The 27400-nt window shown below is 51.0% G+C and overlaps 13 protein-coding genes across 13 annotated transcripts; 9 read left to right on the forward strand and 4 right to left on the reverse strand.

The window, feature by feature from the left end:
* Positions 1 to 413: 413 nt before the first annotated feature.
* Positions 414 to 1133, forward strand: SNOG_03068 (hypothetical protein; the record flags this gene model as incomplete). The annotated part of the gene is made up of 3 exons (XM_001793603.1): positions 414 to 628; positions 757 to 931; positions 1032 to 1133. The coding sequence occupies 3 exons, from the start codon at positions 414 to 416 to the stop codon at positions 1131 to 1133; spliced, it is 492 nt and encodes a 163-aa protein (XP_001793655.1).
* Positions 1134 to 3187: 2054 nt separating this feature from the next.
* Positions 3188 to 4853, forward strand: SNOG_03069 (hypothetical protein; the record flags this gene model as incomplete). The annotated part of the gene is made up of 2 exons (XM_001793604.1): positions 3188 to 3671; positions 3726 to 4853. The coding sequence occupies 2 exons, from the start codon at positions 3188 to 3190 to the stop codon at positions 4796 to 4798; spliced, it is 1557 nt and encodes a 518-aa protein (XP_001793656.1). The 3' UTR covers positions 4799 to 4853.
* Positions 4854 to 5082: 229 nt separating this feature from the next.
* SNOG_03070 (hypothetical protein) lies at positions 5083 to 5655 on the forward strand (the record flags this gene model as incomplete). The annotated part of the gene is made up of 2 exons (XM_001793605.1): positions 5083 to 5133; positions 5233 to 5655. The coding sequence occupies 2 exons, from the start codon at positions 5083 to 5085 to the stop codon at positions 5653 to 5655; spliced, it is 474 nt and encodes a 157-aa protein (XP_001793657.1).
* An 808-nt stretch (positions 5656 to 6463) lies between these two features.
* On the reverse strand, positions 6464 to 8741 carry SNOG_03071 (hypothetical protein; the record flags this gene model as incomplete). The annotated part of the gene is made up of 3 exons (XM_001793606.1): positions 6464 to 7260; positions 7402 to 8612; positions 8677 to 8741. 3 exons carry the CDS (start codon positions 8739 to 8741, stop codon positions 6464 to 6466), a joined length of 2073 nt encoding a protein of 690 aa, XP_001793658.1.
* Positions 8742 to 9469: 728 nt separating this feature from the next.
* SNOG_03072 (hypothetical protein) lies at positions 9470 to 9689 on the forward strand (the record flags this gene model as incomplete). The annotated part of the gene is made up of 2 exons (XM_001793607.1): positions 9470 to 9526; positions 9651 to 9689. 2 exons carry the CDS (start codon positions 9470 to 9472, stop codon positions 9687 to 9689), a joined length of 96 nt encoding a protein of 31 aa, XP_001793659.1.
* A 1031-nt stretch (positions 9690 to 10720) lies between these two features.
* On the reverse strand, positions 10721 to 12112 carry SNOG_03073 (hypothetical protein; the record flags this gene model as incomplete). Its single annotated transcript, XM_001793608.1, has 3 exons — positions 10721 to 11787; positions 11911 to 11971; positions 12041 to 12112. The coding sequence occupies 3 exons, from the start codon at positions 12110 to 12112 to the stop codon at positions 10721 to 10723; spliced, it is 1200 nt and encodes a 399-aa protein (XP_001793660.1).
* A 473-nt stretch (positions 12113 to 12585) lies between these two features.
* On the forward strand, positions 12586 to 13257 carry SNOG_03074 (hypothetical protein; the record flags this gene model as incomplete). Its single annotated transcript, XM_001793609.1, has 1 exon — positions 12586 to 13257. The coding sequence occupies one exon, from the start codon at positions 12586 to 12588 to the stop codon at positions 13255 to 13257; it is 672 nt and encodes a 223-aa protein (XP_001793661.1).
* A 224-nt stretch (positions 13258 to 13481) lies between these two features.
* SNOG_03075 (hypothetical protein) lies at positions 13482 to 14923 on the reverse strand (the record flags this gene model as incomplete). Its single annotated transcript, XM_001793610.1, has 2 exons — positions 13482 to 14611; positions 14674 to 14923. 2 exons carry the CDS (start codon positions 14921 to 14923, stop codon positions 13482 to 13484), a joined length of 1380 nt encoding a protein of 459 aa, XP_001793662.1.
* Positions 14924 to 15194: 271 nt separating this feature from the next.
* Positions 15195 to 19073, forward strand: SNOG_03076 (hypothetical protein; the record flags this gene model as incomplete). Its single annotated transcript, XM_001793611.1, has 3 exons — positions 15195 to 16020; positions 16070 to 18846; positions 18903 to 19073. 3 exons carry the CDS (start codon positions 15195 to 15197, stop codon positions 19071 to 19073), a joined length of 3774 nt encoding a protein of 1257 aa, XP_001793663.1.
* Positions 19074 to 20953: 1880 nt separating this feature from the next.
* On the forward strand, positions 20954 to 21734 carry SNOG_03077 (hypothetical protein). Its single transcript, XM_001793612.1, has 2 exons — positions 20954 to 21376; positions 21426 to 21734. The coding sequence occupies exons 1-2, from the start codon at positions 21051 to 21053 to the stop codon at positions 21532 to 21534; spliced, it is 435 nt and encodes a 144-aa protein (XP_001793664.1). The 5' UTR covers positions 20954 to 21050; the 3' UTR covers positions 21535 to 21734.
* Positions 21735 to 22865: 1131 nt separating this feature from the next.
* SNOG_03078 (hypothetical protein) lies at positions 22866 to 23747 on the forward strand (the record flags this gene model as incomplete). The annotated part of the gene is made up of 4 exons (XM_001793613.1): positions 22866 to 23018; positions 23098 to 23285; positions 23346 to 23608; positions 23695 to 23747. The coding sequence occupies 4 exons, from the start codon at positions 22866 to 22868 to the stop codon at positions 23745 to 23747; spliced, it is 657 nt and encodes a 218-aa protein (XP_001793665.1).
* A 392-nt stretch (positions 23748 to 24139) lies between these two features.
* SNOG_03079 (hypothetical protein) lies at positions 24140 to 26126 on the forward strand (the record flags this gene model as incomplete). Its single annotated transcript, XM_001793614.1, has 3 exons — positions 24140 to 24401; positions 24449 to 26045; positions 26075 to 26126. The coding sequence occupies 3 exons, from the start codon at positions 24140 to 24142 to the stop codon at positions 26124 to 26126; spliced, it is 1911 nt and encodes a 636-aa protein (XP_001793666.1).
* A 586-nt stretch (positions 26127 to 26712) lies between these two features.
* Positions 26713 to 27371, reverse strand: SNOG_03080 (hypothetical protein; the record flags this gene model as incomplete). The annotated part of the gene is made up of 2 exons (XM_001793615.1): positions 26713 to 27129; positions 27186 to 27371. The coding sequence occupies 2 exons, from the start codon at positions 27369 to 27371 to the stop codon at positions 26713 to 26715; spliced, it is 603 nt and encodes a 200-aa protein (XP_001793667.1).
* Positions 27372 to 27400: the final 29 nt, after the last annotated feature.

Raw genomic sequence — 27400 nt, forward strand, 5'->3', positions numbered from 1 at the left:
CGCTGCTAAACAACTAACATGAGCCGCGGACAGATCAGTTAGAGGAGCGCAGCGCAAAGCAGGCCGACTAGGTATTCCCGGTACAGCTAGCGTCAGGTCGGGCGCAACAGGTGCACGCAGATGCAGGGCAGGGCGGGCAGGGCAGGGCAGGGTCACGGGAGGTCAGTTGGAAGAAACACGGAAAGACGTTGGCTTGCAATGGCAGAATTGGGGTTGCCGACAGCGACCAGGAGGGGCCAGTCTAGCCGCCACTGCGACTGGCACCAGGGTGTCACAGGCGAGTAAGTGCACTGAGCACGATTCAGACGACGTCTGGTCTCTGCCATCCTGCCATCCATCTGCACTGCAGCTCGCCTGGAGAGGCTTCGCAAGCCATGGACCCAAGCCCGGGGGGCTGGAGCTAACGCGCCAGCATGCGTCTCGTGCGGACACGCTCTCGTGGACGCCAGAGACCGCCGTCTATCAAACACGACGATGCCCTCACCCGCCGCGTCGCCCTCTCACAGCCAGCAGCGCCGTTGCGGCCAGCAAACGTCGCTCCCGTTGCGTTGCCGCCACCCTCCGTCCTAGCCTGCCAAATGTCCTGGACATGCCGCGACAGCCCAGTCGACATGGCGACGCTGCTCGGGTAACGTGACTTGCATGTTGCAACATGATTATTGCTGCGCTCGTTGTTTCGTGACGCATGCGCGCTCCTCCGCCTGCTGTAGCAAGTGCAGCATTTCAGCACCCTGTGCCCGGATAATCTCCGCTCAGACAGCCAATTGATGCACATGTCCAAGGACATGATCCGAGCACACCGACTCTGACTGCCGCCATCTGCCTCCAAGAGGTTGCTAGCTCTACTCTAGCGCAAATACGCCGTCTTCGAGAAGTCCTCGTGGAAAGTGATGCGCTGCTGGCGCTGCTGACTAGCGAGGGCTGCAGGACTGTATGTACAAGCACCAGCCTGGCTCCGGTGCCCTGCTCTTGGCGGCCGTGACATGAGTTCTTGCTCTTGTTACGGGTTAATGGTCTAAACATCCTAGTAGTATGTTATGGTGCCATTATTGCGATTCAGGCATTCCGAATGTCCCGTAATTCCAGCTTCTGTCATACCCGAGAGGTTTGCTGCCCAAGATCAGCACCCCTAGTTGGCAATCACTGCCAGACTCCTGGCCAAATGATTGACAGCTGGGCGTCTGGATGCCACTCGCTGCGCTGAGCAAATTGACAATCCATCGACCCGGTAGGTAGTCCCGGAGAGGCGCCGCCATGATCTCTAGCTATAGTAGTAGCCCCACCCCATCTTCAATCCTAGCGCGCCTGATCCCGAGGCCGTCTCAATGGCGTCAGGAACTCAGGAACAAGTCCGTCCTCAGAGCATTCAGAAGAACGCCAGCACTGATTTCAGGTTCAACAACCCTCCGATGTGTTGTTGGTGCATCTTGAAGCGCACACGTGAAGATTCAAACGTGCATGATAGCCGATCTCGAGTAACCTAGATTTCGTGTCAGAGTGGTCAGCTGCCCGGCATTCACTGAAAGGGCAAGCAGTTCCATCAGGCGCTATGCCGTGTTGAGCAAGGAACAACAACGGTATTAAGCCGAGGATCATGAAGGGCCGAGTCTGCCCGGCTGTTTTAACTCTGTCGGATACGGCATAATGACAACTTGCGATAGCTTCAACCCGCTGTCGAGATGCTTAGGCCCGTCTCCGGGCGATCGAGAGTTATAATGTGAAGCGTATGTGCCGGTGAGAATGCAGACCTTTCAGCCACCTCCCAGGCTACGCCTAGTTCCAAGAGGCGCCAGCGTCGATAGTCACCGCTGCTCTGAACAAGCTTGCAAGGCCACGATATCGAGGCAAAGCCTAGTTGCGTCTTGCCTCCGAGTCGGTGAGCAGGTTCAATCCGCGACACAGCGTCTAAAAAAGTCGAAGCGATGCGTCGGATCTGCTCCCTTGCCGATCTGTGCACTTGTGTCCAGAGGCAAGTATGCTAGATCCAACATTTTGTCCACTTTGGCATTCTGTAGTATGCAGGCCTCACCTGAGTTGCATCGTGGCAAGATAGTACAAGGTCGTGAATGTTTCTATCGTTCCGGATTGACATTGTCAGCAGAAGCTCTACTAACAGCCCAGCATAGGGATTTCGTAATCGGTACACAACACGGAGCCCGGGTCGCTCGCTACTCATTTTCCGATGATCCTTCGAGTCGTCGTCCACCTGACCAGTAGTAGACTACGTTCTGTTTTCGTACTGCAAGATTGTGACGAGCGCACGACGGGTTTGACTTGTGCACGTCCGTTGTGTAGCTACGCCGTGTGCCACATGTGTCTCACACATTTGATGCGCACGTGTTTCTGGGGAAGCGAGATAACGAATGTTAAATGTGTTGCTGTTGTGGGACGTTGCAAGTGGCTGTCAAAAAAAGGCCAGGAAGTCGCCAAGACCTGTGCCCTAGCCTCATCCAGACAACCCAGCACACCAGATATCATCTGTAGTTGCTGTACCTATAAGCAAGTCTTTAGGGCGCCTAATTTTTGAGCGCAAGAGAAGCAATGTGTGTGTTCGAGTGCTGAATCTTAAGCGAACCCCTTCAAACACCTATGAGGCAAAGACACGAAAGGACACATGGAGACGTCACAACAAACTTTACCGTACTAATGCTCGGAAAGAGGTCATCCGGACAACACGCTCACGACCCTTCCACAACCTCTTCTCCGTGTCCTTGAATCATTACGTTTTCCATTGAGTTATACCGTGCCTTCAATCGTCGTCTCGGGACAGAAACAAAGCGTTGCGTCATGGCGGTTACCCTGGTCGTCTGTGCTATAGCCGCTATCACGGCCTACTTCTTCGCCAATACCTATCGTAATCTTCAGCGTAATGTTGCGCTTGCAAAGAGCTCTGGTCTGCCTGTGGTAATCACTCCATGCAACGTCTTCAGCACGTTTTGGCTGTCCACGTTCTTCATTTGGATCGCCATATTGAAGAAAATCCTCCCGGTTTCTTGCCGCGGCATATGGTTTGAGTATGCTTCTTGCCATACGTGCTTCTGATATTGGTCTAATCAACGCCCCTAGTATTCTTCATCCAGAATGGGGTCATCGCATTGGCCATGCTCCTTTTGAGAGGCTCGGAAAAGATGTTTTCCTTGTCGCATCACCTACGAGGATTTCTTGCTTCGTGGCCGATGCCGAGGCAATGGTCCAGATCACAACAAGGCGGACTGACTTTCCCAAGCCACTGGACATGTACAAAGCGCTCGATATTTATGGAAAAAATCTGATTTCAACCGAAGGCCCAGAATGGCGCATGCATCGCAAGCTCGCTGCGCCCAGTTTTGGAGAAAAGAATAATCAGTTGGTTTTCACAGAATCGATTCATCACGCCAAATCATTGCTGGGTTTGTGGACTGGAGCCGACGGTCGTGGCAATAAGACGGTAGCTGACCCATCTCACGGGGCAATGAACCTCGCCCTCTATATCATTAGCAGTGCAGGCTTTGATGTACGCGTGGTCTGGCCGCATGAAGAGGGGATTCCGGTAGCAGACAGGAAAACAGAGGGCAGATCCATGTTTGTGGGCTCTGAGACGCCATCTGGTCACCAGATGAACTACCGTGAAGCAATAGGCGAGCTACTGCATAACATCATGTGGACCATTATCATTCCTCCCAAATATCTGCGTAAGTCACACATAGCACGCGTAGTACAGGCTCGCTGCTAACCAATTCGAATAGTCAAGTCACCGATTAAGTTTCACCGCAAGGTTGGCAAGGCAGTCGTTGAATGGGGCCTCTACATGGACGAGCTGTATGAGCTCAAAAAAAAGCAGGTAGCTTCTGGTAATGCTGCAGATGGTATGGATCTCTTCGAAGCACTTATCCGAGGAAGCGGCATCCTCGATGAGAAGACTACAGAACTACAGAAGAGCGACCTTCTTGGTAATGCGTTTGTGCTCATGCTTGCTGGTCACGAGACAACCGCCAATACTCTACACTTCTCTCTGATATACCTGGCCATGAATTGGAGTTCACAGAGGCGACTACAAGAGGATATTGAAAATTGCATGCAGGGCAAGCCCATACAGGACTGGACGTACGAAGAAGACTTTCCGAAGCTCTTTGCTGGCATGACAGCAGCAGTAATGAACGAGACTCTTCGCCTACTACAGCCCATCGTCAACATACCTAAGTCCACTGCGCCGGGACGGCCGCAGCAAATCACTCTTGGGAGAGAGCAGCACACTATTCCAGGTGGAACACACGTCTGGCTCAGCTCCGCTATTCATCGAAACCCAAAGTATTGGCCGGGCCCCGCAGACTCGCCCAGTAATGAAGGCATACAAGACGTCGACTGCTTCAGACCTGAGCGTTGGCTCACAAGCTCGAACAATGGCGATGATTTCGTAGACATTAACTACGACGAAGAGGAACTCCGTGGTCCGTCCGGCGAAGATACGTCCTCGCAGCTCTTCAAGCCCGAAAAAGGCGCGTATATTCCTTTCAGCGACGGGTTCAGATCCTGTATCGGCCGACGCTTTGCACAGGTAGAGGTGATGGCTGTTATGGCTACCATCTTCACACAGTACAGTGTCGAGTTGGCAGTGGATGATTTTGCCAGTGACGACGAGGTTGAGAGGATGCCGAAGGGTGGCAAGCAGAGAAGAGACCTATACCAAAAGGCTTGCGATAGGGCAGACTACTATTTGAAAGAAAAGATGGCCAGCATCGTTACTTTACAGCTGAGGGGTGTCTCCATTCCAATTCGGTTGGTCAGGAAAGGGGAGGAGAGATTTTTGTTCGACCAATGATTGATCGTGTATACTACATATGATTTTAATTTGAGACTGCAATGGCTTCATCCGCAAAAGTGTATTGTTGCAAGTGTAACATAGCTATCTAGCAGAAGTAGATGATGAAGCTACCCCACGCTACGTCATAGGAAGCTACCCCACCGTACGGCGCAGCTCCTTCTTCGGTGCAAAGCTCTCTAACCTCGGTGCTGATCTATTACAAGTTACCCGCTCTACGTATCTTCGCTCCGCCATCTCGACTCACTCGTGTCTATCTGAAGCTATCCGTTCGAGCTAAGACCATGTCGTCATCAACATTCCCACCAGAAGAGCTCAGGGCCATCGTGCAAGAAGTAGCTACTCTCCTAAAAGAGAGAAATGAAACAATATCAGTAGCCGAGACTGCAGGTCCATCCCTTGACGAGCTCGTCTAGATCCTAACAAATCAACAGGCAGCCGGTGGATTGATCTCTGCAACGCTGCTTTCGTTTCCAGGCGCATCCAAATACTACAAAGGTGGCCTGACTCTCTACACGCTCGAGTCACGGATCGCATTCGCAGGCTGGACGCCCCAGCACATTGAGAACTACAAAGGTCCCACGCCGGAAATAGTCTCCGGGCTTGCAGAGCATACGCGTAAGACATTGGGGAGCACGTATACCGTCAGCGAGAGTGGAACCGCTGGGCCAACAGGTGGCACGACCAGAAACCGCACACCAGGATATGTGGCGCTCGCTATTGCGAGGGATGGGGGCGAGACTGTGACGAGAGAAGTGGAGACTGGAAGCAGTGATCGAGAAGGGAACATGCAGCGATTCGCGGTCGAGGGCTTGAAGCTCGTAAGAGATGTGATTAAGGGCGAGAAAAAGCTCTAAGATATGACGTACCTCATGTCGAGTCATATTGACGTGAATCAAGCGAATGGTTTGAAGGACTGAATTCTCAAACGTCCCAGGGTCCTCGAATATCTTTTCCCGAATGATACTTCGACCTGCAGCATACATGATCGCTTCACAATTCCATTGTTGTTGACTTGGTACAGCAAGCCATCATCCGCCTGCAGGATCGCGGAAGCTGTTACCCGCTGCACCGTTACGGCACAGTCGTATGCGCGAAGCGAAATCGACCATATCGGGGATGCGACTGTTTTATGCGATTACCCTAAGCGGCCCGCTGCATCAATATGGGGCCATGATGAATGGTGGCTGCTTGCATGCATTGCGCGAACATTCTCTTCTATGCTGCCTTATTGATTGGCAGAACTGCTAGCATACGTGGATCTGTGGTCGCCGAGCTGACAACGGTTTTCGCGCATTTATGATCGAGCTTACGACCGATGTTTCGGTAATGTGGAAGTCTGGACCGTGATTCGCTTGTGCATTGGCTTGATCATGTGTGATTGTGATTGCGGTTTCCACAAGTAGAGTGAGGCTGAACGGTTCTCGTAGGTGATATTGATACCGGTACATCAACTGAAGCTAAAAAAGTAAATCACAGGTGGGCGAGTGCGTTGGGATTCTCTCCTGAATACATCTCTCTAAGATTTCATTTTTTAAAAATCTCAATGCCGTAACGAGACCCTGACGTGTTGTTATATGTACATAGTCTTGAACGTTGCTCCGTTCAAACATCATACTTCAAGGTCGTACCTCTTGGTTATCTATTCATGCTATTATATCTACACTACTCGTACAACTTGTCTTTTGCGGCGACACTGCTCCCCACCAAGCCAATGTGACCCAGCCACATATCTGGCTTTGTGTCACCTACAAGTCCAGGTACACCACTCAGCCCATGACAACCCTCAACTTCCAGTGTATTTGACTGTTCAGCGAATTGTCTCTTCATGTCCTCTGGCAAGTCAGCTCCAAGTCTGAACATGGTGTATCCGTCCAGAATCGCACTCCAGCGTCTCCTAAAGCCATACTTCACGCCCAGGATAGCTCCAACCAGAGCCCAAGCCACGAAGAGGGTGAAAGGGACTTCTGCCGGCATGATGCCACGCGTAATCACAGTTCCAGACTGGAACTCGGTCACGTTGGGGTTTTGGAATTCGACATGTGAGCCATCTCTACCCGTGAAGCCCTGACCGCCGTTGTACATCAATTGAACCGCGTATGCACCATAAGCACGCAACATGCTTTGCCTCAACTGCTCAGGTTGGAGGTAGCTCAACTGTGTCAAGAATCCAGTGCCGGCATCAATACTCGAAGGATCGTCTGTGTAGGAAGCATATAAGGGAGGCGGGGCGGCTACGGATGTGAATAATGTTGATAGCCATTGGTCTTTGAGCTTAGGCATCACCATGCTGGGTACGTTTGCTCCAAATCGCCACGCGCAGCGTTGAGTTTGGTTGTTGATTGGCGTATCGGTGCGCACAAAGTTCGAGTATGTTGATGTGACTCCATCAATGTCTGCAGTGCCCACGTTGCTGCTGGCTTTGCATTGGACGCCGATTGCGCTCATGGGATGAGGAGAGACTGACGTAGTCGAGTTTGTCTGATTAGAGCTTCGGAATATCGGTAAAAAGTTGCTCAACTTATATGCTCCATACATCTCTGTGATGTTGTGAGAGAGTGTAAAGTTGTAGTGATGGGCAGTTGATGGCCCGCTCAACGTGCTTTTGTTGAGCAAAGATTGCCAAAGTATCGCTTCGAAGACTTGTTCTTGCTCAATACCGGGGTAGTCGCCAGTGATGTTCTCGACCTGGTTGAAGTAGCACGCGGTATTCTTGTTGAACATCGCATTGCTATCTGCGACGCTCAATCGTCTCGGGTCGGGCCAGACCTCATATCCCAATTCCATGACGCCATACGCATTGTATGTCCACTCAGTATCGGTCTGATTCTTGACTTCGATGCTAACGGAACCATTCTTTGTCCGGTAAGACGACGAGCCACCAACGTTAGGTCTGTAAAGAGAAGAATTGCGATGGCTCAGAATGCGAAAGTCTTGGAGACGGTCGACGATACTGCAATTGTACTGCATCAAAAGGCCCCAGCTGTTTCCCTCGATTGGATTTGCGGCTTGGGCGGCAAGGAAGACCCGAGTCACGCCGTCATATTTGGGTAGGACCGTAGGTAACTTGCGAAGATAGGTATTTGAGGACCGGTCGTACCCTTGAGGTGTGTATAGAGCGCCGTAGCCTAGGATGCGAGTGTCTAAGCCATTTTGCCAGATGATCCTAGCCCCATCAGAAACATCCGCCACATTCCGCTCGTTGAAGTTTGAGTAGGAGAAGCCTTTCACTGGAGGCCCACCGCTGACATTTCGGCCGTGAAGATGTCCTTGGGTTATCTCAATTGTCGATCCAGATATAGGATAGGCAATGAAGATGAAGATGCTCGGGAACGCCAGGAAGAACCACAACGCTGATGGAAGCTCCAGCTTCCCACTTCCTCTGCTGAGCTGCCAAGACCAATTTATTATCCTCATCCATCCTCCAGGTCCGCTCCAGGTCTTCTCTCCATGCATCATCAGCTTCATACCGTTGGTGGGATTCCAACCAGGTTCCATTAACATACTGGCCTCAACACCTTCAAGGCCGTACTTGCTGAGACTCAGCCCGACGACACCAATAACGAACCAACTGTAAAGGATCCATTTTGCCCCAGCCGGTCCGAATGGCACAGGATTGTTGGGATCGATCGGAGCAAGGTAGTATCGCCAGACTGCGAGGTAATATCCAGTGACGATGATGGGCCCCAGAACACCGACAAGGGCACGGAAGTAAAAGCGTCGAAGTGGGTGTCCGCCGGTTTGGTCGAACTCGGCCAGCTTTTGGATGGTAACTTCGGTCAATGATGTTGGCTTTCTGGCGTTGTCGAGGGACCTAGCCAGTCAGAAACTTCCACATGTGGACCTTCCATAGGTGTAGAGGGTACTGAGAGCCGTACCTTGTACCGTGCGACCCCAAGTTTTCGCCTTGTGCAATGACATCGTATTCCGTATCGTACCTCATTGTACTCAACGATATCGCCAACTGTGCTTCGTAAAGACAGCATGAGCGAACCCTTTCACTATATATCTCCTCGTGTTTACCGCTCCCAACTTGCGTTTAGCACTTTTGCGCACTACTCCATGTACACCATACCAATCGCGTGTTCCGTAACCTTGTTACCTATGGTAGCATGGCACCTGCCTCTTGGCCTTCAAATTTACTTTACAGACAGGGGAAAGCGCCTCCTCCACCGCACTCTTTACAGCTTAGGACTCATGTCCTGACTCAAGCCGCATGCTGGCGGTACCCGTGCACTTCCTGAGGTCGCCAATCCCTTTGGTGAGGTGTGCGAGTACGTTGTCGAATCTGAATGTCAGCAATTTAGATTGCTTTTCGCGTGGGCCAGAACATCAGGCGCACCAGTATTGCGACTACTGGACAATGAAATATGCATGAGCTGCACGGATTTTATGGAACTTGCGTTGATCATCAATTGATAGGTAGATGTTAGACCAACGACTGAGCGAGGCTAGCTGGGGTCAATGCGAGTGCGGCCATGTATTTAGCTCTTTTCCAAAAATGTATGCTTTATAATCTTGGTGTATAAATAGAACATCTTGTAAATGCTCCCGTGCTCAACCTCACAACTTCTCCAGCCTGCACAACTTTGCAGCAGTCTTGCAACGTGAATTATGGCCGATTTGTTTTGCAAGTCAAGAGGCCTTACTCCGTCTTCTTGATCCAAAACAATGCCCAAGCATAAGATGTTGTTACCCAGTTTAGGTTTGTCCATGTTGCTGAAGTTAGTAAGACCTTCTGCTCTTTCTCGAGGTCGACAAGAAGTATATCATGGTATGATTTAGATACCCTCTGCTAGCAGGGCTTTACCCTACTGCTTTGAGTAACGCAGTGACCTAAACGGAAGGTCAGTCTCTTCCTTCTTCCTCCTTAAACCAAGAACTTGATTGAATGCCGCATAATCATTAGATCTCTCGTGACACAGAAGTTCATCGGTTAAATATAACGGTTCAATAAAGTACTTATGCTTCCTGAGGTCCTTCTCATTCCTACTCCGATATAGTTTGTGTCATTCCCTCTCGAAAACACTCGCTCTCGCTCTCGTCCTTTTCTCAAGAAATTGTCGTCTGCGCGCAAAATAGGCGCAAAAACCAAACCACCCTGCCCTTCGCAGGCTGCTAACAGAGTCGAACTGTCGAAAGAACATATCTCACATCACGGGTCCACTCCAAAGCCTAGGCACCAGAGTCAAATCCAGGGATCAACAGATTACTTCTTATGTCGGTGGTTTGATAATGGATTCTTGATTTAATCGATAGAAATACTATTATGGCAGTGAGAGGTTTGTTTACTAAAAGGATGGTTTGTTTGGGAGGCGAGGTGAGAGTGCGCGGTTTAAGTGGGGCGGCAGGCAATCAAACAAACAAACGGACGACGAGCGCGTTTGGGAGGAACATGGTAAGTTGAAATGGAAGTAGATGGGGCGGAAGAGACGATTTGACTACCGAATTTTGTGGTGCTTGACTGTCTGTTGTGGCACCTACCTACCGAACTGTTCGCCTCAATGAGGTCTTCATCAGGAAACAACCTCGCCTGCCAGCCTACTCACTGGAGTACCGCATGCCACTGAGATCGATCAATCCGTCTTGTTGAAGTGTACTGAAACCCCGCTCTTGCCGTAGATATGTGCGTGAAGGTCTATAAAGTCATGTAAGTTAACTGCACAGTGGTGTTTGTGAAACCTGGAGAGCATCTTCATAAGAGTCCTAATGTGATCCCTCATCATGGCCTCTGCGACGAAATTATGGTGACAACCATCATGACACGGTAACATCCATGGGGAGATTCGACCGACCAGCAATCACGAATATAAAGCATACTTTCGTCTATATTCAAACTCTATCAATGCACTGCATATAAGACACCAAACTCCTCTCCCGGGTATCCCGCCTCATCAAATGCATTCATCGTCCCAACGCAGACTATAACTCATCATGCCCCTCATCTTCTTTCGGAAACTTGATTCCTCCCTCGGGCCTGCCCATTTCTTCGTCTAGCTTGACACCGCCCTTCTTCCTGTACTTCTCCCAGGTCGCCCAGAAGTCCTTTTCCATTTTACTTTCCATCAAGTCTGGTAGTACGACCACGTATTCGACGTGCAAATCGCCGTATACTTCGCCCTCGTTGTTTTCCAGTTGCTGGTGCCATATTGGCATGCCCTCCTCCTTGACGATTTCGATAGTGTTGGGTTGCACGACTTCGCCGCGCTTGCGGGAGAGCTTTACCACGTGGCCGTCAAGATGGGTGACGTTGCGTGTCCAGTCGCCCATCCATGCTTCCCGAAGAGACAGGACCTCGCGCCAGAACAAATCCTTGCCGCGCCGGCGGAAGAAGGTGCCATCTGTACGCTCGTGATCTTGTTCGCCAAGTGCAGGGTCCTGCTCTGCGAGATGTACGACGAGATCTCCCGCAACGTAATCGGGGCTTTCGTCGGCTTCGTTCTCGTATGTGATGCGCACACCCTTGGGCATGCCCTTCTCAATTTCCAGATCGTGAGTCTCGGATTCGCGGACGACGCGACTGCCGCCACAGACCTTGCATGGGTGCTTGATGGTCTTGCCTTTGCCGCCGCACTTGTCGCAGTGCATTTGCACTTGTTGGAAAAGTCCAGGAGCAAGCTGTTGACGCTGTATAACCACACCTCTTCCGGAGCACTTGTCGCACGTGTCTACGTGGCCATCTGCTGAGCCTGAACCTTCGCAGGCCGAGCATACAGCTTGCTTCTCAATCGTGAATTCCGTCTTGCGCCCATTGTAGAAGTCGCGGAGGGGAACGGCGACTCGTACTTCCATGTTTGGTCCCCGTCGCTCCCCGCCGTGGTGTCCAAAGTGTCCTGAGCCACCGAAGAAGCGCGAGAAGAGGTCGAACGGATCTCCTCCTTGACGCTGTCCACCGCCCTGCTTGCGTTGTTGAATGCCCTCATGGCCGTACTGGTCGTAGATCTTTCGCTGTTCCTCGTCGCTGAGGACCTCGTACGCTTCGGCGATTTCTATAAACTTTTGGTTTGCTGATTCATCCCCACTGCTTCGGGTCAGTTACATTCGCACAGGTGGCAATACGCATGGTTTGAGATGTTCGACGTACGGGTTTTTGTCGGGGTGATATTTCTTGCTGAGGTTTTTGTAAGCCTTCTTGATTTCGCGGTCGGTAGCATTCTTCCTGAGGCCGAGGAGCTGTGATACAATTGGTTAGTAAATTGCTTGAGCTGGAGGATGTCTCACGGGGATCATAGTCCCACGAACCTTGTAGTAATCCTCAGTAGCCAGCACGAGCAGCGCCAAGCACGCAAAGAACAGTGCTATTCTCAAGAGCATCCTGCTCTCTAATGCACCGCAAGGGTGTCTAACTTGCCGAAAGAGTGGACGGAGTTATCCAAGTGGAATTCAAGGACAAATATCTACATGAGATGTAAAACAGAATTGAAGCAAGAGACTTGCGAAAAGTAAGGGTGGAGGTGCGGGTGAAGTCAAACGTGGAAGCTGGATAGTTGTTTAATGCGGGAGCTTTGGGACACGATAGCACTAACTCACCAATCGGAGTGAAGTCTTGGCACGCGCGGCTGTCGTTCACTTTTTATGCGGAGGCTAACAACCGTCGAGGGCATCATCAATTGGCGCGCAGCGACACGACACGAGCACTTACTACCACGCACATACCGAGGACGCATTCGCTTGCCTTCTTGATACCTGACAGACGTCTCACACACACCGCCGCGCCTCGAGCGCTCCCGCACGAGACCTCCGCAGCCACCTCCGAACCCACCACACTTCACACACACACGCCCACCATGGCCTCGCTGCTCTCACGCACCGTGAAGGCAGGCGCAAAAACGATCCTGCCACCCTCAATCCACTCGCAGAAAGTCGGCGTCGTCGTCTCCGCCGGGCTCATGAAAGGCGCCGTCAGAGTGCGAGTCGCAGAGCAAGAATGGAACACGAAATTCCGCAAGCAATGGCCCGCGCCCCGAACATATCTTGTGCGAGATCCCAACAGCTCTCTCGTACCTGGGGATGTCGTCAAAATTACATCTGGTCACCGGACAAGCAAAAACATCCACCACGCAGTCACCAGCATAATTGCGCCGTTTGGCGAGCCAGTGGAGAACCGGCCGAAGGTGTTGACAACGGAGGAGTTGGAGAAGATCAAGGTGGAGAAGAGGTTGTTGAAGGATGTAAGGAGTGCGAAGAAGGGTAGACAAGTTAGCATTGAGCGGCTTGCACTGGCGAAGAAGCAGGGTTACAGGATACCGACGCTAGAAGAGGCGATGAGAGGGACGAAGGAGTACGAGGCTGAGATGAAGGAGAGGGGCGTTGGATCAGGGAGGGACGAAAAGCACAAGGGCCAGGCTGGACAGAACATGACAGCGAAGCGGAGGAGAATGGAGGAGAACAGGAAGACCAAGGAAGAGGCGAAAGCGGAGAAGAAGGTCAAGAATGGGAGGAGGCAGGCGACGACATAGGAGTGAGTGAGTCCATACATTCAGGATTGCATGTCTTATTATGTACTTGTATCATGTTTAGAAGGCATGCTGTACGTTGTAGAATACAAGGTGAAGGGTATCGCAATAACATCGAACTACCGTCCCTAGATGGCCAAAACTCCGATTCCATGCTTGTAATTGATTATGCGCCGCCCATATGCTTCTTTGTGACCCGCGATGTTTCCCATTCCTCATCAGTCGTGTTACGCTTCGACCAAGTCGACCATATCCTCGTCTGCTTCGCTGTCTTCGTTCGCTTTTGTAATGAACGGATGGCGTAGTGCCTCATCGGCAGTGATACGCTTTCTTGGGTTGCACTCCAGTAGCCGATACAGGAACTGCACAGCCTCTTTTTCCTCATCCTCAAGCTCCCTCTTTGGTTGTGTCTTGTCACCGGTACGTCCGGTGCACCAGAGTATGATTTTCTCCAAGGTATGGCCGCCCTCGCTGTAGCTTGGCACGTTAGTCTCAAAGACCTGCCCGTGAAGGATGGACGTCTCTCGCATCTTCTTGCGCCCGAAAATAGTTGTAATCTCCAGTAACGCATCAATGTCGTCTGCGCTGTGGAAGAAAGGAAAGCGGCGTGACAGCATGGTGAGAAGAATCACGCCGACGCTCCACATATCGATTGAGCAGGTCTGCTGCGTGCATTTGAGAAGAACTTCCGGCGCACGGAAACCACGGGTACCAGCTCGGTTGGCTCGACGGCTACTACGCGTATCATTCTTGGGATAGCTGGTCGTGTTGTGTCCTGATTGCTGAGTCTGCGCATATACGCTGTGAGCGATTCTGTAGCGGCGGTCATCATCTGTGAGGTGACATGTGCATTGATGCCAATCAGTACCCTCACGCTCAGCGAGGCCGAAGTCGACTAGGACGCCCCTCGATAGAGCAGGGTTGTATAGGAAGTTGGTTGGCTTGACATCACGATGGATGATCTTCTTTGCATGTACAGCCCGCAGTGCAAGAATGAGACTGCGGAAGTATAGGCGCATCTCTGAAATCTTCATGTCGCGGTAGTAGTCGCGAAAGTCGCTGTGCTGATAGTAGGGCAAAACGGCGACAACCTGGTCCAGGTGGCGGAAGGCGGTGATGATTGGGCATACTGAGTCGGCACCCCTCAGATCGAAGAGCAATTCGAGCTCATTGAAGATTCGTATCGGACTGCTAGTGACATAGATCTTCTTGATGGCTACGTAGTGGGGTCGTCTGGCCTGGCGTCGTCGGGTAGCTGGTGACGACCACTTTCGCTCCTCGTGTTCGTCGACGTCCCAGCCATTGTCGTACTTGTTGTACTCCAGGTCTTCAGCCTTGTACACGGTTGAGAATGTTCCTGCAGTACATGTGAGCCACCCCACTACCCTGCATACTGCGTACCAAGTATCTGATACATACCTTCTCCGATGCGGTTAATGAGTCGAAACCGCTTGTTGATGCCAGAGAAGGACTCTTCAAAACGCGCAATGTCTTCCTGCACGGCATCCTCGACCTCTTCGTCACTGCTGTCCACCGTGTGCCCGCTCTCTTCAAGGGGATCCATGCTTTCGTCTAGTGTCTCTTCGGCGTCTTCCTCTTTGATGTCGTCCTCGTGCACGTCAATGTGCTCTGCATTGCGCAGTGACGCGCGAGCTCTAGCTGTAGTCATGATGTCGTGTTCGTCGAGTGGAAAGGTCCCAGAGGCGCTGTAGCAGACCCCAGAATGCACCGCGGTGGAAGTCGCGTTGCGGATGTACTAGCCGAATCGGGCTAAACAACAACAATGCAACCCTGCCCGCCGCAAACACACCACACGGACGCGCATGTTGTGCGACATTGCGATCGGATACTAACTTTCACCAGCAAACAGTCCCTCGACGGCGCTTTCGTCGCATCTTTCTGTTCTTCTTGTTATTCCCTCTTGAGCGATTCTGCACATCATGGATGCACGTGTGGATTTTGACATCAACGAGGCGATCAAGCTGTTCGACAGTGATCCCTCGACGATTCCAACTCCCGAAGCCGCACAAGCACTGCTAGAGTGCGAAGATGACCCGGAATCGCTGTCTTCGCTGGGCCTGATCAACAGTGAACTCAATCCTGTTGTAGACGCCGTAGCGGAGAGCCCAGATGCGATTACCCGCAGCTCTGTCTTTGACACACTGCAGTTCTTACTCAAGTGTGTGCCCGCCGTCCCTATCGATTCCAAGACTTGGAAGTCGCAGCCGCAATCTAACCTGTTCAAACTCTCTAGATCTTCGTCACAGATACCACCCGCCTCACTCAGCAAAATCCTCGACCTGATCGTCTCCGCACTTGCGACACAAGCCGACATCATACACGCGGACCTGGAGGCTGAAGAGCAAGATGCCATACCATACCACAAGAACATCCTGGAGATGTACGGCTTCCTATTACGATGGACAATCTCGGCAGTCGAAACACGCGCGCTCGAGAAGTCGGCGTCTGCACCGGCTGCGCGAGGGCGGGGTAAGGGTGCGAAGTCGAAGACCGGAGTGAGCAAAGATGGCACTTGGGATGCTTCCGCACAGCTTGAGACAGCCTTGGACCGCATGAGCAAAGTACTGAAGCTGAAGCTCGGTCGCATATTTGTCACCACATCGGAGCGGGACACCTTTATCAGCCTCTTCACCAAGCCGGTCTACCACATACTTGAGAACGAGACCAGGGTCAAGAGCAATGCAATCCGAAACCACTGCTTTAGGGTTCTCTGCATTGCCGTCAAGCACCATGGACATGCATACAGTGGGTTGCGTCCGAACGCTGCGGGAATTTCTTGCTGACATTGCAATAGCGGCACAAACTTCGATCAACCAAAGCCTCACATACTTCGAGCACTTGTCAGAGCCAATGGCAGAATTCCTGTTCACGCTTGCCGACGCTTACGACTACCCGCAGCTGACCGAGGAAGTTTTGAAGGACATCAGCAGCAAAGAGTTCAGTGCAACAGATTTGAAAGGACCAAAGTCGATATCAACCTTCTTGACCAAAATCTCGGAACTGACCCCTCATCTTGTCATCAAACAGATGACGCTGCTCGCCAATTTGCTAGACAGCGAGTCGTACACGCTACGATGTGCGCTTATCGAAGTGTGTGGTAATTTGGTTGCCATGCTTAGCAAACTGAGCCAGGACGACCGCAGCGAGAACCACAAAGCGCAAATCAGGATCTTCTTCGACGTCTTGGAAGAACGCTTCCTCGACATCAACCCTTACTGCCGATGCCGAGTAATGCAGGTTTACGTTAAACTGTGCGACTTGGGGCAAAAGAACCCCAAGCGCATGCTGAAGGTGGCTGAGCATGCAGCCCGAAGTCTCGAAGACAAGAGCAGCAACGTACGACGTAATGCGATCAAGTTGCTCGGAAAGTTAGTCTCGACGCACCCATACACAGCTTTCGACGGAGGTCTTCTCACTGCACAACTTTGGGCAGGGAGATTGGATGAGGTGGAAAAGGAAATCAACGCTCTGCAACCCCCAGAGGAGCTGCGTGAACGTGCACCAGGCGATCAGACTGTAGATGAATCGCTTCTCCAAGATGCAACACAGGCCGACAATGCCGCGGACGAACCAAAGCACCCATCTGAAATGTCTGAAGAAGAACGTGCCGCTGCCATCGAAAAGGCACAGAAAGATGCAACGACTACACAGGCATTGGCCAAGCTCCATGACCTGCGGAAGCTTTTGGTCGAGGCGCTCAACTTCGCAGAGGCTATTGACGAGGCCGCAGAGATTGTCACACAATTGCTATCGTCAAAGAACAAGAGCGAAGTCATTGAAGCCATGGACTTCTTCGTCACAATTCATGCCTACAAGGTCTCCAACGCGAAGCTTGGCATCCGGAGAATGCTTCGTCTCATCTGGACCAAGGGCAACAGCGACGAAGGCAAAGGAGTCCAAGCTCACTTGCTCGAATGCTACAAGGGTCTGTACTTTGATGCTCCTCCAGGTTTCGATGCCAATGCGACTGCCAACTACATCTCCAAGGGCATGATTAGTCTTACCTTTGGTACGACTCCTGCTGAGCTCACGTCACTCGAACAGCTTCTTAGCACAATGATGAAAGCAGGGCCTAGTCAAATGCGCTCGTCATACAGAAACTTTGGCAGGGTTTATGGGTACCAAAAGAAGGATATCTCAAAGAACCAGCGCAGAGGTGCTATTATCGTTATTGGTATGCTTGCACTTTCGTCGCCAGATATCGTGGTACAAGAGATGGAAACATGCTTGCGCATCGGTCTTGGAGAACTCGGAAGACGAGATCTGGGTTTGGCTCGATACACGTGTATCGCCATACGTCGCATGAGTCCACCTCCCGGGAAGCAAGCTGCCACTACTGCTCCGACCCAAGTCGTCAAATTGCCTAATGACCACGCGGTTTTAGTGCGGCTAGCGGCTATGACTGAGATCGTCTCAGACAGCAAGGAGTGGTATGGAGTTGCAGAGCAGGCCATCGGCGCCATTTATGTGCTCTCAAAGCATCCAGATGTCATTTGTTCCGAGATCGTACGGCGCGTGACAAAGCGGGTATTTGCCTCGCAGACCCGACCACGATCACGTCCAACTACGAGTTCGAGCGCCGAAGAGCCAAGTCAGATGCCAACGCCCACAGACGCAGATGATGTGGTACAAGAAGAAGTAGCAGAAGAGGAGGCCCCATCCAAAAAGCAGAACTCGGCTTTGGCACTTTCACAACTGTTGTTCGTTGTTGGTCATATTGCCATCAAGCAGATTGTGCATCTTGAACTTTGCGAGCTTGAATTCAAACGTCGCAAAGCAGAGAAGGACAAGAAGTCTGCGCCCGCGCCTCGCAAATCGATGACGCCGGCCCCAGAACCCACACCTCTGAAGAAAGGTCGCAAGCGGGGGGCTGCAAAAGAGCCAACTCCGGCACCAGAAGAGGCTGCAGACGAGCTCGACCTCATGGCCGGAACTACGGAAGATGACTTCACCGAAGCCATTGCTCATATTCGTGAGCGAGAGTTACTGTTCGGCCCCCAGTCACTTCTCGCCAACTTTGGTCCGTTAGTGGCAGATATCTGTTCGAACAACACATCGTACAACCATCCTACGCTACAAGCTCAAGCAGCGTTGTGTCTTGCTAAGCTTATGTGTGTGAGCTCAGAGTACTGCGAGAACAATCTTGGCCTTCTTCTCACCATTCTCGAGCGAAGTCAGGACGCTGTTGTGCGAAGCAATCTCGTTGTCGCGTTGGGTGACATGGCTGTATGCTTCAATCACCTCATCGATGAGAACACCGACTTCCTGTACCGCCGCCTCAACGACGGCGACCCAAGCGTCAAGCGTACGTGCCTGATGACCTTGACATTCTTGATTCTTGCTGGACAGGTCAAGGTCAAGGGTCAGCTGGGTGAGATGGCCAAGTGTCTTGAGGACAGCGACAAGAAAATTGCGGACATGGCGCGCATGTTTTTCAGTGAGCTCTCCACCAAGGACAATGCTGTTTACAATCAGTTCGTCGACATGTTCAGTGTGCTCAGTGCAGACTCGGCGCTCGACCACGATGCTTTCAAGAGGATCATCAAGTTTCTGGCTGGCTTTATTGAAAAGGTATGTCGTTTTGCAAACCAAGAATACCTGAGATGCAATATACTGACTCCATGCAGGACAAACACGCCAAGCAGCTGTCAAGCAAGCTCGCTGCCAGGCTGCCAAGGGCGGAGAATGAGAGGCAATGGGACGAGGTCGCATACACGCTTGGTCTTCTGCAGCACAAGGACGAAGAGATCCAGAAGATGGTATCCGAGGGCTTCAAGGTTGTCCAAGCAGCGGCATAAGTGTTCTATATTTGACGTTAATGGTGTAATGATTGCATGTTGGATATATGATACCTTGGGAACGGATCTGGCACAAGAATATTAGGCGTTGGCGTGTAATGAGTTTTTTTCTACAATCAACACGATTGGAAATGCCTTTAACCATGAGTCTTACATTCGATATGTGCGCTGATAGTTTTGGTGGACAGGTCGGGGCTTATTTCTGGCCTGCTTGAGAGGACTCCGACATGGGGACGCGGAACCCCAGCATGTGGGAAGGATGGATTAAGAAAGCGACTCCGATGTCCTGGTACTTCCACCATAGTCTGTTTGTAGAACTGCCACACCTCACACTGCGGTTTTTGTATGTTGACTTCAATTCAGGCTAGCACACTTGCTTCGACGCGACTTAGAGCATCTTCACAACCCGATTTCAGTCCCATGCTTCTACATTGCATTTGAACGTTCAGAGGTGAAGTATCGTTGCTCGAAGTACCTAATCGGAGAGCGCCATAGTGTCATGGCTCCCAGATCCTTGGCAACGTAGATGTCTGGGGAGAGTGTGCTGACGAGAGGTGAAGTTGTGTAACGAAGGCGCATCCGACGAACCTTGATGGAGGACGCAACGCCTCAACCTGCATGTGCCTTATATGCATCAATGTAAGCAGCGAATCGCACACCGCTCTTGCTACATGGCAGACCGTTCGATCACCGGGGAACGAGTAATCCTTCTGGAGAACGGCGCCATGCGCTCAACGAGTCAGAGCTTACTGCTCGCATTTGTGCGAGTGGTCGGTCGAAACTAACCTGTCTACACTTCCCGGTTAGGTCAGCACTGTATCGGCCATCTCTAAGCAACAATACGTCCGTGTTGTAAGCAGCTCACCCTTCGATCAGCCTGCACCGCCACACCTCAGGACGCTCAGGTCTAGCTCACCCTCAATCACTAGACCGGCAAATAATCCATTTTCGCGCGAACTTTAATCCGACTTATAGCGTTCGTGTAGTGTTCCTCGTGCCGGAAAGGTACCCTTAAAAAGGGCTATCGCAGTTTATTAGCCGACTAGCTAGAGAACAACCCTATATAGCGACCACGTTCTTACACGTGGCTATTAAATTGTCTGATCTTCTGAATGCTAGACGAAGCCGAGCTCAAATGTTGGAGAGCACCTTGCGTCCGCGGAAATACATTCAACAGTAGTTATTATGGTACGCTTGACGCGCGCACCTATACAAGCGTGTCTTTACCAACAAGCACTTTAACAGAATTTAGCATACTAAGCATAATGACAGTCTCGTCCATGTTGGAGACGTTCTCTCGTCGTGTAGCTGGGGTTTAAAGTTCTTTTCCGATCACTTCAAACCAATACTTATCAAATTTGTACAATCGCCTCAGGCGAGACTGGGGCCTCCGACCGAGGCAAACATTACAGGAGCCGCTCTTGCGCGATTCCGGAACCGAGAATGAACGCAATATTGTCTCCGAACCTTTACACTAGGTTTGCACTGTCGCAGTGACGTGACTAGTCTCATTGGAAGCCAGGATGTGGAACGCGGGCAATAACTAAACTGCACGCGCAGTGTCTTATTTAAGGAAAGTGTGAAGGTACCCACGACTCTTTCGGCCGGATGTGACGTTACATCGACACGTTATATATAGCCTCAATACAATCGTTTTTTTCAAGCACGGACCTTCTGCGCTTCACGTCCTCCTTTAGGCAATTTAGTTCAAGGGTACGCATAAGACACACCAGAAACAAACTAGACTCTCATCGGCAATGCTTGTTTCTGTTATGCACTCATTTCGGCGATGCTTGTTTCTGTTGTCCACTCATTTTGGCTGTCGTCAATTAAAAGAGACATGAATAGACATATATAAGGAATCAAAGGTCGCTGCTTTATCCGTCATCACACCTCACAACCCACTACAACAACTTCACTCTACTGCTCGATTCAATTTCCATCAATCGTTTAATTCCGATCCCACTCTAATTCAAAATGCTTTCCCAAGTCTTCACTGTTCTTGCCCTCGGCGCTGCTACCCTCGTTGCAGGAGCCCCTATGGAGGCCAGGACAGCCGATGAGCAAGTCACCGTCTCGAACACCCAGTTTGCGCGCAAGGATAGCAATGGCAACGACAACTGGGATACTATTCTCGGTGTTAGCTTCGACCTGGCCACGCCATCCGGTTCTGTCCGCTGCGCAGCATCCGACGTAGAGGTTCCATCTATCAAATACGTATGCTCCGATCTGGCATACTCTTTCGAAATCTCCGGTCGTCCTGGTTATGACCAATACACCTTCACCATCTACCACAACTCAGAGTACGTAAATTCCTTGTTCTAGCATTTATCTCGTACTGATTGCAAGCAGTGTCACCTTGTCCGGAGAAACCAAAGTGGGTTGCAACGGCCCTATCCCGAGCAGCTGCTTCCAGGTTCGCACCAGCCCAGCTACTCTAACTCCAATCACTGCTGCTTGATTTTGAAGCACAGGGGGATCTTTGCGAGGTTGGAGGATTCATATTTAATAGCAGGTTCTCTTTCGTTATAACGGAGATGTTCCCAAATGACCAGCCTTGAAGATATTAGGACTGCATTAGTTTTTAGTAGTACCCTGCTTTACAAGTTTAGAATAATCTAAATCTCGCGATTAAATAAAGTGCTGCAGACTCTTTATTCTATATACCTACTTGTAAGGAGACGCTAAGTAAGTAGAGAGACATAGTAGTAGAAGAATATATTATAGCATAAAATAAGATAAATTCTTAGAGAATTCTTTAACTGCCAAGACGCAGCTCTATTCCACTGTGCCATGTAACCAAAAAGGTGAGAGTGATCAACGATTGTTGATCATCATGAATAGAACAGTATATATAGTACAGGCTGTGCCGCATGAGGCTTCACCTCGCGTGCGCCCACGTAGCCTTACATTTCCTAAGAGGGGGATTAGCGAAGCTAAAATAAAATATTGAGACAACTAGGGACAGTCGCATAAAGAAACTTCATTAACAGAAAGTCTAGTAGGTGACCTAGATGTAGGCCCAATTCTAGGCGTCCCAGACTTAGGGCAAACTCTGCAACGCCAAGGAGCGCTCTCATTGCACCGCTACGTCCTCAGGACAGCTTATCCAATAACCAGTTTATTACAGCCGAAGCTCAGGTTCGAAAGCGGAAGTGGCTTTTGATTGGGTCACTTTTGAGGTAAGAGTAAGACGCTGACAGTCGTTCGGTAGTCCGGGGTGTGCTTACGCATGCACAGCCACCTACTATGATTCTGCCTGTTCATGGTTTGGGGGCGGGCACGACTATAACCTACGCGGTCTTATGGTAGGTGAGATTGAAACTTTCTTTCGTTTTCTCACCCTTCGTTGTTCTCACTCTGGCTACGATGAACGACATAAGCTATGGGCGCCAACAACTCTTCGCCAGCGACTTATAGCGCATCAGCGTATGCTATACAAGCCATCTGCATAGTTTTGACGACAGGCGTTGTGGTCGCGAGAACAGCATCGCGAAGATTAATGAAAGCAAAGACCGAGACGGACGACTACATCTGCTACATAGCTTTTGTAAGGTGCCTTGCAACCTCCAGGCTTGTTAACTAATGGCTTAGGTCTGCAATCTTGCGTTTCTCATTACCGGCTTTCTCTTTATCGCTGTAAGGATGCCAGATTTGCAACATCTCACGACCTTGAGTGAGAAGGATCGCCATTTGCTTCACATGACAATTCTTGCAATGACCATTCTCTATGTTCTCGCTATCACTTTCATAAAGCTTTCGATTCTCTTCTTCTATCGACGCACTTTTACCATGTATGATCAGTGGCTCCGATGGTGCTGGTGGTTGCTTCTAGTCTTTGTTCTGCTGTGGACTCTTATCTGTTTCGTACTGTTGGCTCTTCAAGAAAGCGGAATAACGTCTATTGGAGCATTTGAACGATTGGCAGTATCCACAACAGGCATTGTCAGGTGAGTGTGGCTACGAATGTTACTTCTAATACCGGTTTGCTAACACATGAACAGTAAGTGGAAACTCTATCTAGTACAGTGAACAAAAGCACTGCCTTCACTACACTGCCTCTGAGATCCTTTTGGGCATGACGCCTGCTAACTATGGGTTCTTCTTGACCAGATGGGACATCGGATCTGCTACTTGTAGCGCTGCCGGCAGCGAGAATTACAAGCATGAAGTTGCAGAAGAAGCAAAAGATCGCTCTTCTCTCGATCTTTTGTATTGGCCTATTGTAAACCACCTATATCGTGATAAGAGTTCTAGGCTAACTTCCCACAGCGCCGCCAGTGTATCTCTCGCACGAGGGTCAATATTCCTCGCTAATGACAACCACTCCTTCAAGCTTGTGTATACAAACTTTCTCGATATAGTCCTTACTTCCATCGAATCCTCTGCGGGTTTGATGTGCGCCTGTCTGCCCCTCACCAAGCCTGTCATCCTCCGTTTCGCACGCTGGCTGCAGGGATTGCACGCCCTCGAAACGAAAGACCGGGATTTAGACACGCTTTCTCAGTCATCAAGGAGCTCTATCTGGGGGAAAGGTGCAATCCTAAGCACGAAGGATTGCCATGTGCAGGCGCTTCGATTATCACAAGTCGCGCACCCACAGACTGAAAACCTAGTATAGGGTGGTTCAGTGACGAATCTGGAGAAGCCCTGGCAGAGTTTTCACCCGTGTGAGGCGACGGCACAATCTAAGAGCATACTAACATGCGATTTGGACAATAGAGAAGGTATTGCGGATCCGCAGGTCACATGAAAGAGGGTAATTGTAGGTCTTGCTGATCTCGATGCGCCGTACTGTGGAAGCGCATACGGGCATAAGATCAACCTAATCTCGATTACATCCTTCAGCCTAGAAACCCACCGTTCGAGATGCGATGTACTCGTGAGGATATGTCGTGGGTGCGAGACCCGCTCCTTCCTCCCTCGTTGTGGTTGCCACGCGACAGCCCTCAACAACGAAGTCGTCATCACAACAACACCGAAACTTCCTTCTTCTGTCACATCTGCGTCTGACTCAACCGAAACACGCACACACCCAGTCACACAAGCAGAGTTGCATTGCAACCATGGACGACGACATGCCTCCTCTGATGTGTAAGCTGGAGTCACCACCTATCAAGGTCGAATACGATTGCGAATCACTGCATGAGGCCCCGCCTGCTTCCATCCCAATCAAGCTGGAGGAGGGCGAGATCTATGAAGGCGACTCCAATGTAAGACCACGACTAGTCGCCTATTCTTCGTCTCCTCCACTGATCGAAGACTGTCCCGCCTTGCATGGTTTCGATGAGGACGCCACGCAGCTGAGTGATGAATCAAAACTACACGGTGAGTACCACAACTAAATTACCAAAGCATCCACTCATACCCGACAGAACAACTCGAGCTGTCAACGTATGAGTACGACGCACTTGACGAGCGTTATCGCGGGCTCTTGAATCAACACCGCAAGCTTAAGCAGCTGGCCACGGCCTACAGAGACATCATTCATGGCTCGGCAAGTCACGAAGAGCCGGATATAGGCCTCGACCAGCTTCACGCTGAGGCTGGCTATGAGGGTCTCCGAGCGAAGGCTCTTGAGGTCGATGTTCTCAGACCTGTCATACAAGACGCAGGTGGACCAGAAGTTGCATCCTTCCTGGTGCAATCTGTTCAAGCCCTCATCGAACAAGTGGGAAGTCTCGAGGACATTTGGCAACTTGTAGAGAGTACCGCTACAATCCGCCGCCGCCTGCATGAGTTGGGCGGCTTACAAGGCCTCGACCAGCTTGTCACTGACAGCAAAAATTTGCTCTCGGAACAGCAAGCGCTTGCTAAGCTAGAGCGCATCATCGATGGCCCCAATGGACTGAGGGCTAAGGCTGCAAAGTACGACAGACTGCAACAGGCCTTCACTTCGGTCGAGGCAGGCCGTGATGGAAAATTTCCTCCCACAAACGTCTCAGGTGCAATCTCAACTTGGAAGAAGAAAACGCGCTGTGCGTCCAAGAAGAACTCAGCAGCTGATTCAGCCCCAACCAAAGCTTTGCCCTTGAATATAATCCAGAAGCAATACTCGACACTTCCCAGCTTGACAGGCAGTACTATCCTATCAAATGAGTTGGGTGTTATTAACGCCGCGCGAGCTCGGCTGCTTACATCAGAGCCTGATCACGGTGACCCTGATCGTGACTTATACGAACCCAAAGAGAAGCCTCCGGTCCGCAGTCTATCCACCAAAGCTGACAACGCAAACAACATGCCGTTGGGTCGTTCTCGTACCGACAGATCATCCGAAGACTACGATCCGGATGCATCAAGGAAGCGGAAGCATGAATTGAATGCCCAAGTCATCTATACGAAGCGTCCACGAGTTGACATTGGACGTGCTTCGGCCCTGGTAGAGTCTACGCTGGCTGCTAGCAGTGCTGATCCTACCAATGCTTTTCGCCCGTACACACCGCCGGATCTTGGCCGCTCACCAGTCAGCTACAGTAACAAGCGTAATGAAGCGATGAGTTCAACGGAAGACAATGATCCAGAGCATAGGCAGCGCGTGAGGTTCATTCGAGACCAAGTATCCGAGCTCATCGAGAGCCGGGGCGAGAGCAAGGAGGCAGTCGACACTACACCGGCCAGGGTCGATCGATCTAGTGTCGACAGTCTGCTTGGGTCGACTGATTACGTTCGGCGGCCAACGGTGAAGATCGAGGCTCCGAGCGACAGTCTATGGGCCACTCGCTCAAATATAGCTCCAGCCACTGGACCTAGCAGGGAGCTCAAAACGCAAGTATTCATCGAAAACTGCCCAATCGCACTCTGGGTTGGTGCCAGTCATCCAGGCAGCTACAACTCTGCAGACTTGCTCAAGGATGATAAAATCCCATATGCGCTGGCAATGTTCTTATTCACGGAGATGAAGAAGTATCTCAACGACACCAACGCAAAGATTTGGGCCACCATGAAACCAAACAACAACACTTGCATCCTGCGGTACCTAATCGATGGACACAGGCCTTCAGGACTTTCACAAGAGAGCAGGGCCTGCAGAATGTGCTCGTCCGCGTGGGTTAGGCATCATCGGCCCTGCGCTCTGCTCCAGGATCTCCATGGTATTCGCACGGTCGTCTTCATGCCTCTACGTGACGCCCTCAGACGGGGCGTCGCGTGGACCGACAAACGATTCTGGATCATGGATATTTGAGAAACGCCTCAGGCAAATGTGGTCATGCCAACATGCCTAACGCGAATTACCACAGGTCTCATGCACTAGATTTCTTTTCCGGTCCTCAATGCCAGTCACCGGCATGTTGAGTTGATCTCTCTGCATGTTCGGTGACTGTTATCGAAGATTGAAGCTATTCCACACATGCCACATTATGGTGGCACAGTGGCTCATGTAGTCTCCTCAACATAGCTAGCTGAGATAGCTTAATTTGGAATGATTTCAAGTCCTCCATGTGGCTCGGAATATCCCCTCCGTCGTGCCTTGCTATATTGCATGTATTATAGCATGCCGCACGCTTTTCGACTCGTACGATCGGTCCCCACTCCGCTGAGCACTGTCACGTTTCCCATGATAGCAGTCTCAAACGGTTCGTTCCAGCCAGATTCGGCTTTATGAATACTCCTTGAAGTCTGAGCGGTAGCACTGCCCCGCTCAGCTTATCATTCCAGCCTCTTCCATCCTATCCAACTGCTGCGTCTCCGGCCCCATGTCCCCACCCATGACCGGTCTCTTCAGTGCAGTCCCCTCTTTCAGATACAGTATCAACCGGAACGCCGCATTGCCATTTAGATAATACCGATGCAGCCTTTTGCTCCTCAAGAAGCCCAGCCGCTCATACAGCTTCAAGCTCGCGGTGTTGGTGACTTCTGTTTCTAGCACGACTTCGTCTGCGTCCCGCGCGGTCATAGCTTCGATAGCCATCTGGACAAGTTTAGAGGCGATTCCCTGCCCGCGGTGGGCTTCTTGGACAGCGAGCATAGCGATGTAGCCACGAAAAGTGCCGCTGCGGTGGGGTTCGAGTTTGCATATTATCACGCCGATAAGGGATGATGAGGTTGGGTCGAGAGCCTAGAGAGAGGAAAGACGTTAGAGCGTGTTCGAGAATTGATAGGAAGAGTGTCTACCATGTAGCATAGGTCACCCCATTGGTACAAGAAGTAGCGGTACACATAGATACTGTAGGGTTCGGAAAGGTCTTTGGAGATCAGTTGGCGAATGGAGGGGAGGTGTTGCTCTTCCTTCGAAGGCTCGTATTGGACATATTGAAGCTCGGACGGTGATACAGACTTCTCCGCGCCTGGCTCAGCCATGTTGTCGAAAACAACAAGCTTCGTGCACA

This window comes from Parastagonospora nodorum (assembly GCF_000146915.1).
Source record: "Parastagonospora nodorum SN15 chromosome Unknown scaffold_4, whole genome shotgun sequence".
Lineage (NCBI taxonomy): Eukaryota > Fungi > Ascomycota > Dothideomycetes > Pleosporales > Phaeosphaeriaceae > Parastagonospora > Parastagonospora nodorum.